The sequence below is a fragment of the Mycteria americana genome, chromosome 10, assembly GCF_035582795.1.
Source record: "Mycteria americana isolate JAX WOST 10 ecotype Jacksonville Zoo and Gardens chromosome 10, USCA_MyAme_1.0, whole genome shotgun sequence".
Lineage (NCBI taxonomy): Eukaryota > Metazoa > Chordata > Aves > Ciconiiformes > Ciconiidae > Mycteria > Mycteria americana.
In genome coordinates, this window is record NC_134374.1 from 15,818,024 (window position 1) to 15,830,942 (window position 12,919).

General features: G+C 41.3%; 1 protein-coding gene across 16 annotated transcripts in view; it reads left to right on the top strand.

Annotated features, from left to right (window-relative positions):
• The window catches only part of HTR2C (5-hydroxytryptamine receptor 2C), a 181,895-nt gene that overhangs the window by 32,909 nt on the left and 136,067 nt on the right, over nucleotides 1–12,919 (top strand). For 6 of the 16 annotated variants that reach the window (XM_075513018.1, XM_075513021.1, XM_075513023.1 and 3 more), the window contains exon 1: nucleotides 3,297–3,504. The exons of 4 other annotated variants lie outside the window; for them this stretch is intronic. Coding sequence is in view for 2 of the 12 variants with exons in the window: in XM_075513028.1 (XP_075369143.1) it covers nucleotides 3,435–3,504 (70 nt within the window). In the remaining 10 variants the exon portion in view is untranslated. Of the gene's footprint in view, nucleotides 1–3,280; nucleotides 3,505–5,155; nucleotides 5,444–5,466; nucleotides 5,695–12,919 lie in introns of those variants that run through there. 6 more of the 16 variants (XM_075513019.1, XM_075513028.1, XM_075513013.1 and 3 more) reach the window with 6 other exon arrangements.

A 12,919-nucleotide genomic window follows, 5' to 3' on the forward strand; every position in this document is an offset into this window, starting at 1 on the left:
CCGCAAGGTGTAAGCTGTAGGAGGATTGTCTTACTAGGGCTGCTGAAGATCAGGGATAGTGCCCTGTGCCCATCATAAAGCGTTGGAGTTGCAAGTGAGGAGGTGTTAAAGGAGAAGGATATCCATCTCCCTGCAGGAGCACTATCTGTCTGCACTAATAGCCTCCTGCAGCTCAGCGCGACTGTAATCCTGGCAGTGATGGTTGGTTTTGCCGCTATTCTGTTAGCGCTTGTACCACCCCTGGCAGGGCTCTAGGTGTTGCCTGGGATTTCCGCAGCAGCTTCCCTGTAACCAGGTCTGGGCTGGCTTTTGCACCTCCCACAGTTGCAGTCTGTCCCAAGCCAAAGCAGTGCTTAGACTACTCTTAAATGAAGGTGGCTGTGGAATTGTGATCAGAAAGCTCCAACCGAGGTCCCTGCAAAAAACATGGTGCTTTCCTCTAGTGATAAAGCACAAATTATTAATCCTGACCATCTCGGCTTTCAGCAGGGCTAATTAGCTCACAGTGGTGTCGGGTTAAAATAACTGTATAGCAGTGCGCTGCATGCAGTGTACTAGCAAAGGTGGAGTAGGACAGTGTAGATATGCCCAAGTGCCCAAAGAGTGGCATGGACACGTCTGAGCAGCAGCATTGTCAGCCAGGGCAAGGGTCCTGGTTGCAGCGTCTCTGCCTAGCTCAGGCGAATGCTTTTTCTGCTCCTGAGGACTCTGTTCTTATGGTTTCTCACTCTGCACCACGCTATGCATGCACATATGTGCATTCTTTTCCTATTTAATGTAGTTTCTTTTTGTAGAAGAGTGATATTGTCATGAGAATTTGGCATCCAGGATACTAAAATTTTCTGACTCTGAATTAACACCATGTCCATTAATGGAAATGTTTTCTCCCTAGGCATAATAGACCAAACAAAAAGAAAAGCGTAAATAGTGAGGTTAAGTACCGTGTGCTAAAAATTAGCGCTGTTCTGTGCTGGAGATGGTGAGAGGATCGGAAGTACTTTGATAGAAGGAAAGAGAAGTGGACATTTGAGAGGGGAAAAAAAGTAAGGGCTTGTGCATATGTGTCATTCTGTGGAGAGGGTAGGAGGGAATATATTGACATCTGTAGACAAAAGATGCAAGCTAGGATTACAAAGAGCCAAGGGGAGAAGCATGCTCAGGCTCCAGCAGGTATTTTGGGAGAGAGGAACAAAGTAATAGCAGTTTAGGGTGAGGCCAGCCCTTCCAGCAGCCCTGTCCATGTGGCTCTCCCCAGCAATGTTGTAGGGAAAGGTCCTTGAGACCTACTTGTGGACAGGGACTGCCAGAAGCACCAGTCCCACTTCTGTCTCCTTGTACTAATCTGGAGATCAACCCAGATGCTGGTTCCCCAAATGAAGTCTCCGGGGAGGCCAGGAGGTAAAAGCCACCAATAAACCCAGGAATCTAGGGGAATGTCAGCCCTTGGAGAGGCAGTGGGTTTGTCACCACTAAACGCATTTTAGAGGGAGAAGTGTGTTTGTGGGAATAAGAGGGTCTTCTCTGGGGCTGTTGCTGGCCTGAGGGCTCTGTTGCAGGGCTGGTTTTTTGGCTGCGCGCGTTGTCTGTCCCGAGGGCAGTTTGTTCAGCTGCATGCCTGCAAGCAGCTCGTGCCCAGTTCATCCTTCCTCCCCGTTGATAACATGTAGCTGCCAGTTTGGAGCGCTCCTCTCCCTGGTACTTTATGCTAGGAAAAGGTGGTCATGTAAGAAATGGCATGAAGATGGCAGGCTGGTAATGTGCTCCTTACCTCTCTGGGGTGCCTGGAGTGCCAGCACATTCAATTCTGACGAACCTAAGGCCCTGACTTTTATTACAAGTCTAGTTTATGGAAGAAGTAAGTTTTTCATTTTTATTCTTTTTTGTTTGCCACTGAAATAGCATGCAATTAAGAGGAACATGCTGTATTTTTGTATCCTCTGTATCTGTCACATTTTTTGGTATTTACTGTAGTCCTATAGCATGTTCAGCATGCAGTGTATTCTCATTCAGTCCCATCTCTTCTGTATTTCCTACAGTGAAATGATATCATTTTCTCTTTCCTTTCTCCCTCTCTTCTCCTTTTCCATGTTCCGCTCTTGCTTTCCATTCCAGATACTGATTCTTAGGAACTTTTGATAGCAGGCTTTCACAGACATGCGTCCTGCATTTTGGTTTGAATTTATTTAGCTCTTGTCACAGCCTGATTTGCTTATAGGAAGAAATTGTGTTGCCAGGTCCTAACACTGATAGCACTAGACAACATTTTCACAGGATAGAGATAGGAATATGTCTACGGCATATAAAGACCTATATTAGACTTGTTCATATCTTGAACAGAATAGCAGAGTAACACTTCACCATGTGAAGATAACCAAACCGCTGTGCTCAATGCAATAACACAAACCCAGGGGATTAAGCAGCTCCCATTTCACACTGTCATCATGATGCTGCTGTTACCTGACAGTTACCCCATTAAAGCTTGCATAGGGCTGCCAAAATGTGCCATGCTCACACTTCTCTTACTGCCAGGCGGTTCGGATTCCTGTGTCTCTTTGCTAATTGTAATTTTTGTAAATGGAGGGGAGACTCCCTAGCTGTTTAGGTAAGACCTGTGAAACATCACTGCTAATTTATCTTCTTTTCATCACAGATCACGGAAAGACCTGGCCATGTGTTCTCTTAACTCACGTATTTGTAAGTTCACAGGTCATGATATTTCTAGCTTCTGCTGAATACCCTCTGCTTTTAGGGCAGTTTAGTATTAATGTAAAGCACCTGTGCTGGTATTAACCTGGTTCGTGTGGCTCTGTTGCGATATTGTGAGTTAGTCCAGGAAATGTTGTTCTTACCAGTTCATCCAGGGAGAAACTGGTGGCAGGTGTAACTTGCTCAAAGCCAGCAAAGTTTGGTGGCAGACTGGTCCTGCTTACATGAACCTCCTGGAGCCTGGCTTGGCAGGTCTCTGCTCCAGTATGGATTGCTGCAGAGTTAGTCTGGCTTTGTAATGAGCTGTCACCCACAGACGGATAATGCCTTCTTATCCATGCTCATGTGTTCAGGGTATCAATTATGTAAAAAAAATCTTAGCTGTGCTGCATGGTTTCCCTCGCAAAGGTTATGTGGTTTAGGTAGGTAGACAGTGTTTGCATGTTTACTTGGAACGTGTGAAAGATTTCAGAGAAGTATGACCTTGCTGTGCGGCAGGATTTCTCAGTGAAAATGCTTTCACGTTGAATAGCAAAGACAGACAAAAAGTTTGTCTGAGGGCCAAATGCATGATTCATATCATTAGGGTGAAGTTTGGCATTTCATTTCATCATCTCATGCCTGAGAGTGAGCTTATGCTTCTCCCTTGGAGCCACAATTTACTGTTTTTTCTGTCCTCTTCTTTCACCTGCTCGCCAAAGGTTCCTGATGCTTGCTGCTGAGCACCGATGGGTGCATACAGAGGAGAAGCCCCAGAGTTGTCATGTTGTCCTCGGGTGGCTGTGGCCTTTGAGGATGGTAAGAACTAGAGCCAAAATTTGTGCCTGAGAAGGTTTGCTTTTGGATTCATTTCTTTCTCCCCCAATCTTTCTATTTTTGATTGTTCGAGGGTGTGGGCTGGGGCAGGAGGGGAAATGGATGTCTGATTAGAAGTGTGATTTCAGAATATTATATATGATAAATGTAAAGGGTGGAGGATAAACAGTGTGTCCTACTGAGCTGCTTGTATAGGAGAGAGCCTGCAAAGGGATGTGATAGAGAGAGTATGGGTCTTCAATAATTTTTGGAGAGCTGAATTTTCTTGGTACCTTGAGAAAGCAGGGTGAATATTCCTTTTTATTACTCAATTAATGGGATGACTGAAGCTGTAGAAAATTTGCCATCTCAGGGATGTTTCCAATGAAATTTCACATGTTAATAGGTGGATGTTTCTGAGAAATCTTATTCTTCTTCATAATGATGCAATTCTGAACTGGAACAGACAAAAAAGTATTTTTGTGGAAATGCTTACAAAAATATTGCTCTCTGTCTGGACCAGATCTATGTAACAGTTGCTACAAGCCAAAAATGAGTGTGGTACTTCAGAATCTGACTTGATGTGTGGGAACTAATTTTTATTTAGAAAAAAAAAAATAGGATCACATGGATGCATAGATATTTTGTTTGCTTTTTTCCCCAGTTCTCCTTGCCAACTTGGGCTGAAATTAGAACAGTTTAAGTCACTAAATTGCTACAAGAAACCCTGTTTTTTAATAGCTCTGACTTAGCAACCTAGAATTAAAGTTCATGTGTGTCAGATGGCATCTAAATTACTGAGGATACTTTTTTTTTTTTTGTCCTTCAGCAAAACTAAACTTCTAATTTTCAGGGCAGCCTGTTGCTCTCACTTATGCGTGTGTTATTTTTGCTACCTGATGGTTGCCTGGGGTAGCAGACCTCTCAGTGAGTTTACTTTCCTGCTTTCCCTGTGAAGGTAACCAGTTACCATGTTCATCAATTTCTCTGAATTCTAAGACTGATATTACAGAATGAGCAAACTGTTTATTCCTTATCACAGGTTGTGGTATTAAACACTCACACTTTCCTTGTGCATGTCAGAACATGTCATTTTTTTATTATGAATGTTTTAATTACCCATGGTAATTGTTTTTCTGAGTTGTAAGAGGCATCGTTATGTTTCAAATTCTTTTGGAGAAGAGATGTTGCTTGCTTGGAAAATCATAGTCTTTATGGGGATTTCTAGTGAGAGTCAGTGCATGGGGAAGGTCCTGATTGCCCCTTGATTTAGTGTTTTTTTCCTTTCTGCCATAATGTTCTGTGTCTTCATACAGAGCGTTATCTGTCCTGTGCAACTGTGTCTGGGGGAAGCTGTCTAATGAGGGAGGGCCATTGTTTAGAGACAAGACTGGGCAAAAATTAGGATTGTTTTGGGGATTGATAGGAGGGGAGGGAGATGGCATGTGTGGTGTCTAAGTCAGGAAGCTGATCATCTGAACTAACTCAGCTGTGGTAGTGAAGAAAGGCAGGCACCTTCAGAGAGTGATTCGGAAACCCAAATTAGGTTCCTGTCTGCATTGCCCTCTGGAAGAGCATCTTCTCACTTACTGTTGTTTCCTCTTGGCTATCTGCTTGTGTGTATCCTCTTGTCTGTTTTGGATGTCACCACAAGCATTTTGGACCCTGGAGAGAGGAAAGAGAGAACAACATGCCTGGATGGAGATGGAAAAGAAAAGGAAATGAACGCCATTCACTTCTGACCTGGTGAATTTAGAGCAAAGCAGTGGAGGCTACCATGGGGCATGCTTGTGCATCAGATATGAAACAGGCTAGAAAATTGGCTACCACATATCCTCTGCCTAAGCTACTCCCTATGAGTTTGGTGAAAACCTGTCTTCTCCGTCCTGGGTGTAAACTTGGGAAAGACGTAGGAGCTAAGGAACCACTGAGGAGCATGCAGGTGAGGTATGCCATGCCACCACTGCAAGAAAATGGGCAGTAACAGCAGAGCCAGCCCCCTCGTCTGTGGTTTCATAGCTCAGTTAACTTGGCAGATATCAAAGCCTGACCCGTTTCTTCAGGAACAGGAAGGAATGCAATTTAAATGTTGCTGCTACCAGCAAAAATGATTTATGTTGCTACCAGCAAAAAAGATCATTTTCTAACCATCTATGCTTGTTCCAGTCTCTTCAAATGGCATCCTGCCCAATGGTAAGTCAGCTGGAGCATGTCACAGGGGCATGAGTACCAAGCAGCAATGTGCTTAGACAAGCCTCCTCACCCAGGAGGTGCCATCTCCATGGCAATCCATCCTTGGGGCAGACAGGGAGGCACTTGCCTTTCCTTATGCTTCACTGTACCACTGACTTTCCTGTGATGCTGCTCAAACGCCTCTGAAATGAAGATAAAAGTGCAAATGTCACAGAGCCCTGTGGTTGCCAAGAACAAAATTCAGATGTTGCGGGCACAGGGGAAATTGTGAACACAGGAAAGGATCAGGAAATCATTGGTTGACTTGCCTGGAGAATTAGGACACCAGTAAAATAAGATGGTGACTGTCAGCAGCTGGCATTTCACAGCAGTATCCATTGCAAAGGATGTATGCACGGTGCAGCTGCCCCAGTGGCTGGAAGTTTTCACACTTTCATGATTATATGCAGTAAAAGCCCATTGAATATGCATGGCAACGTTAATGGGGGGTGCCCAGCAGTTGAAAGGTGTTAGTTTAAAGGCTTGAGTGTCGTCTTGTCTTTAATACAGATTCTTGCAGCAGTACCTCATTTAATTCAGTGGATAGCTAAGTGATGTAGTTATGCTATTACAGTGAGCAATAGATTTCAAAGTACATTCTTTTGATGACGAGAATAAATCTATTTATTCCTGTTGTACACAAAATCAGGGGCAGAACTGGAAATCTATCAGTATTTCTGGTGCCTGGTCCAACTGCTTTTGCTGCTGTGTAACCACCTAAGGATGCTGAAGCAGAGCTGAACCATCAGCATGTGTATGCTTGAATAGCAATAGCAAACTGATACAAACAACTTCAACTCCTTTTACAAAGCTGCTTTTTAAGAGTAAGAAATTGAACTTGCTACAGACTTTGAGATTATTTAAGGAACTGAATTTTTCATTTAAAAGTATTAACGTAATTAGTATATTTATTTAAGCAGTAAACAGAAAGCTAGAAAATGAAGCATCATCAAAATATTTAAGGTTTTTTCTTACTACTGTGGCACACTTTGTAAGAGGGATTTTCTATGAGATGATAAAATCTTTGTGTGATCCTGCTTTTGTTTTTCCTTCAATAATAATTTCTAGCTGCTGACCTTTGTTGTTTAGCTCCATTACTCTCTGCCTCAAGGGTTTGTATTAGTGAATTGCTCAAATCCGAGCAGTAAACATCAGAGTACCAGAGATGATTTCCAGGACCACAGCAGTGTAGCTGGGATCCTGGAGAGCAATGACAGCCTATGAGGATTACACTGGGACTGTTTTTCCCAGTCTACTGCAGGAGTGAGTGCTGGGGCTGCATGTATTGAAATAGCCTCAAATTATAACTTTTTTGGCAATGGATCCCATGTAGCTGGCAGTGTTGCAAGTGCAGTACAGTAAGTTCACATCCCAAAGCCTGTCAGTATTCATTCTTTGTTCTGTACCAAACAAACCAAAGGTGCACAGCATCCCGTTACAGTAAGTAAGAATAAGCACTGTTGGTTCAGACTCTATAGGAGCTCCAGAACCTATATATCACTGAAAAGGTATTTTGCAAGCTAAAGATTGTTAGAAACAGAAATCTCTTCCTTCTAATATATATACAGGGTTGAGGGATTATATTTTACTTTTTTCAGTCAAAGACAGAAACTTAATTTTCAAAGTTTTGAGATGGACATGGTGATTCCTTGTGCACAAGTAAAGTATTCGGATACTTATGAGTAAGATGATAAGCCTAGCTAGGGCACTAGTGGTTAATTAATAAAGTGATTCAGCACTGCTTTAACATTTATTTTCATGAGGTTTTTTCTGTATAAGGGCTGGGTAGACTGTGTTTTGCCCAAGTGGGATGTGGAAAAACTCATGGTTTTGTGCATTTTGTTTCACTGCACCTCTGACCCCACTAAGAGCAAGAGGAAGTGCCCAAAATAAGGTTACAGAAGTGAGCTGCAGATGTGGTAATAACTTTTTAAGTCCTTGGTCCCACAGGTCTTTGGTTTTTGTCATGTTGGATGGGCTGCTGGTGTCTCCTGGTATGATGCCTCAATAAAATAAAATAACTTGCTTCTATGTATTTCAAGCATGCTCAAATATTGTGAGTTTGGATTGAAATCCTTTATAAAGTTTCCAGTTCCACAGGGACTTACGCTGGTGAGAACTGTATAAGCTTACAGCTTTTGTAACTCTAATCTTGTTAGTTAAAAGGTGGCATGCTGATAGTTTCATTTCACAGTTGAATTTTTTTAATTATCTCTGAAGATGGATTTTAGCTTCTCAATTTTGGCCATCAGGTAGCATAACCTACAACACAGTATGCAGAAAGAAACTTCAAATTGAATGTGCTTCAGGTTGTCTTTTAGCTCTGAAGCTATATTTATCTGCACGAGAAAGTTTTAACTTGACCTAAGGAAAAAAGAACAAATCAATAAATCCAATGAGGGTTTGCAATGTAGCACTGATATAAAATATGATTTATTAAGTCTGTAATAGCAAAAATCTGTTATATACTGCCGCCTCTGGGGGAATGTAACAGCTGAATGGTTAAACACGACTTGGTTTAAATGTTTTGTGTTTCGGCTCCACCATAGATAAAGGATGATATTGAAATTGATATTGAATTGAAATATCCAAACAGTAACTCTTATGGATGTTTTTATATCCATATATCTATTTATGTGCATGTATATATAGTTAAATATGTAAGATGTATTTTACTGCCCGTATGTAAGTATGTATATATGTATGCAAGTATGTATCCAGTGTTCCCTTTATACGTATCACTGGACAATTCCCCAAGGGAAGACCTGATCTCCTGGCTATTCAGGACTCCACCCACTTTGTCTGAGGTACCCTTACCTTCAGCCAAACCCTTCCATGTGCAGGGTAGCCCTTAGCAGTGACTAAAAGACTTTCAATTTGCCTAATTACTTTTGACCTCTGAGAACTAGGTCATCTTGCAACACTGGGACTTTTCTGCTTTCATTTGTGTTTTCCTTAAATAGGGAGAAATTTATGCTCCTTTTCCCCCACCAGAGTCCTATCCTGCCTCCTTGGCCGGGTTGGTCATTCTGCAATAATTCCTTCTTGACCCTGAAAAAGCAATCCCAGAGAGCCCCATAACACGAGCTCCTTCCGATGAGCTGACCATTAGCAGCTGAATGAGGAGAGTCACCTAGTTTTGCAGGTCTGGAGGAAAAGGTGGTAAAAGATACCTGTAAGAAGCCATTAAACCTCCTTATGAAAACTTCATTTGAGGAGAGAGCAACCTTCATGCAGAAACTTGTGTTAAAAAGGCAGATACAAGGAAGAAAGAGAGACTTTTCTGCTCTGGCTTTCTGAAGGTCTAGGTATGTCTGAAAGAGAGCAAAGGAGCAGATAAGCTGAGAAACTGGGAAACACCAGGGAAACTCCAAACAGGGGCACTCTCCTGTATTTTCAGTTTAGTTCTTGAATGACTGTCCTGCCTAGCACTGTGAAATATAATGAGTATGAGAAAACTGAAAAGCAAAATAACACAGAAGAAAGCTTTAAGATGGCATTGGCTGTCAGTCCACAGGAAACAAAGCAAGAGCTGGTCAACGGGTGACAATTACAGGCCCTTGTCCCAGAGTCTGGAAAGAGTGGCATGCAAAGGGACGTTTCAGCAAAATGGAACTAAATGCTCCACATCATTGAGAATTACTCATTTCTGGGCTCAATAAATATGGTATGTCAGTGTTCTGGCTGGGAATGGTCTATCTCCAGGCATCTTACATTATCAGAAATAATAGAAATGAGTATGCTTTTGGATGGAAAGTTGTGTAGGAATTTACTGCCACATGTCTATATGCTTTGAACCAAGTTTTCAAATGGTTCAGTAAATGGTATTTCCATTTCATACGTTAATTTAGAAGACCACAGACTTTCCAGAGTGTGCTGTGTGTTCTGTTTAATGCCTGTGTATTGAATACAATGTTTAGGGTTAAATGCAGACTTCACATTGTTGGAGTAAATGAGGCATTAAGAAATTGTAAGAAGCTTCGAAAACATCTTCCATATGCTTTGCTGGCTGACCCTAAAATGCAGCATATCCAATCATATGGCTTTTACATACAGTTTATCTGGTTTTGAACCCCAGGACTGAAACCCTTGCAGCTTTCTAAGCTGCTTTCATGAGTTTACCAGCGTTGGGCAGGTACTTGGTATCTAAGCAGACAAAGGCTCTGCATGGGTGTTCCTGTGCAGCTTTACCCCTTACTCTCTGCACTTCACTGAGTTTCAGAAAGGGTACATCTATTTAAAGCCCAAACCAAGGGATCCAAATTCTTAGCTAAAACTGAATGAAGAAACGGTGTCATTGGTTTTTCCTTCAGGATGTAAGGAAGGCAGTCTTATTCTAGATGCTGAAAAAATATTGCCGTCAGGTGAGACGGAGGGAAGGGGGAAAGCAATATATTGCACTTTGAAGCTTTCAAGCTTACTAGGTAGCACAAGACTTCAGACTACTGCACATCTGCGTCTTCCTTTTAAAAAACTTTAAGAGCTTCAGATATAGTCATTACAAATGGTCCTAGTTAGCAAAGAAACTAATCAAGGTACTGTGTTTCTACACACTGCTTTTGTGAGGCTCTAAAAGATTGCTAGGAGGAACTGTTGCAGAGTAGCCATATCTGGTCAATAAAGTGGCTGATCTCTGCAGCCATGAGATCTGCAATCCATCAGACCCAAGACATTCATCTGTTTGACAATTTTTTTTTTGCTTCTAACAACATGGGAATTGCAGCAACTCCTTCACGTAAGAACTGAGAACATCTGTTACATCATTTCTGAGGTGCCTCATAAATATAAACTAGGTTTATTTTACCTCCCTGGATGATTGATCCTTGGAGCCTCCCTACGGGCTCACCCTAAGCACTGAGTAGGATAAAAGCCATATATATGAAAGACTGTACAAGGAGGTGGTATGTGTCATTCCAGAAAACTAGATCAGGATGCGATCTCTGGAAATGGCTGGCACCCACAGTTTGTTGCAGAAGCATCTAATCCTGGATTTTATGAAATTTTTGAAGACAGAGATCAAATGGGTTAGGCTGAATGTATGTGTAAGAGAAGATCGTTGAACACGCAGCAGGAGCAGGGCCATATTTCCAAACTGTTGGTGGGGATTTTTTCGCGTTGTTTTTGCCAAATTCTGGGCCACTGCTGAGTTTTAGGAATATCTTCAAAGAACAGCAGTGCGACTTTACAGAGATAAATGTTACTTTTAGACTTCCTTGGAAGAAAAGCTGAATAAAAAATCTGTAGTGAAATAACAACTTGTTCTCTTCACTATTCTCCTGTCTGCTCTTAGTCACGTATCTTCTTTTTTTCCCCTCTTAATGTCCCACTTAAGCAATGTGCTGCAGGCCTAGTACCTGAGCAGCAAATGAACTGGGTAGGCAGAAGCTCGATTTTCTGGATAGTTATCACCTTACACCTTACTAGCGCTTGACAGCTTGGACTCTCCAAACTCATGAAAACCATGGCAGTTGCATTTTCTTATCTATTTTTACTGAAATGCTATTTTGCTTCTGTAACTTATTGTCGGTGCCACGTATGCTTAGGTCATGGGGCTGCAAACTGTGTCTTCTCTATTTTACATACTGATAAGCTTGGTACAATGAGTCAGTAAATAACATTTTCTTCTATTAGCTGAATGAGCTTTTGAGGAGTTGTGATTCTACTGAGATTGGTGGGAAAATAATAGGTTGCAGAAATAACACTGAGCAAAGGGTAATGATTTTAATATGGCCAGTAATAAGGAGAAATAAAGTAAACATCAGCACTATGTAGTGGCTATCATTTGGGATTATCTGAGTAAAAAAATAATCTAATAGAACTGAAATCCAAAATATTCTGTAGAAAATCTGGGAAACTCTGACTTTTTGGTTATTGTCCTTGTAAATCACAAAAGGTGAACCATGCACTCTGCTATTCCTGATACCTGGTCTGATGATAGAGGTGGTTAGCTATTGCCTTGCTGTATTTTCCAAATGGTGTGGGTTGTCACCAATACTGTTGTGGTTTTTTCTAGTCTCTTGTCCATTTTTGAGGAGAGAACATAAAATTCTTTCACATTTAGTTTTCATGAATCTAGTGGTTTCTGGAATAGTTTGGGGCATCTGAACTTGCAGCTTGGTAATGTTTTGATGCAGTTTCATAATCTGTTAATCAGCATTCTGACCAAGTGAACAATGAACATTTTGTAAGTATTTTTGAGCCACTTTGAATTATCCTAGATTATTTTAAGATTTTTGTGTGTGTTTGCTACTGCCTGCGTTTATCACTTAAAATAATTTATTATCTTGTCATTCTAATCTTCAGAAGGATTTGTTCTGTTCCGTCAGTTATCTTGGAAGGTTTCTTGGCTTTGGTTTTACTTTATATATTGTCATTTCAAAATGCACAGCAGGTAATAACTACTGCATATTGAACACATTCATGCAGTGTATGTTTCCCACTGCAGTAAGTCATAACTGGTTAAATGGCAAGCCCTGGAGAATTTCTCAATTATTTCTAAGATGTTCTAAACATCAGTAACATGTACAGAATTAATGACTTATTTCTGCTCCTGAATATTTAAGAAACTACCCTCTTGTGACTTATAGAACCTTGCTCTGATAACTGGAATGGAAATGTATTCAATACAGAGTTATTGTTTTCAATCCTGAGTTTACACTTTCATAACTTCTGTTTTTCTGTTATTCCTCTTCTGGATCAGGGCAATTAAATGCAAAATCATATGTCTGAATTCCCTAGGAGGATGTCTGAACATCTGCTAGGGAGTCTGTGAGCATCACTGTGGCTAACGCTAGCTGTGGTCTCCTCTGGCTTCAGTACCCATGAAATGCTTCAGCACCTTCAGCCTCAGAAAAAGAGGATGTCTTTTTCACTCGTAGGATGATTTGAAGGGAGTTCCAATAACTCATCATCTGTGGTTTTTCCGATGCTTATATGTCCCTTGATGATCTAAAAGAGTGAACAAACAGTTCTGTATCAAAAGTGGCAGATTATAGTAAATTAGATGCCTCTCTAAATGCCAAGGAAAAAATTCAAAGGTATCTAGAGAAATTCCAAATGCAGCCAAAAAACTACTTTGAGATTCATTCCATGAAAGGACAAGCTAATGAATTTAGGGCTTGTAATCCAAGATAAATAAATCAGAACTGAGAGGGAGAAGGCTAGTAAAGCTCTGGGGGATGTAGGG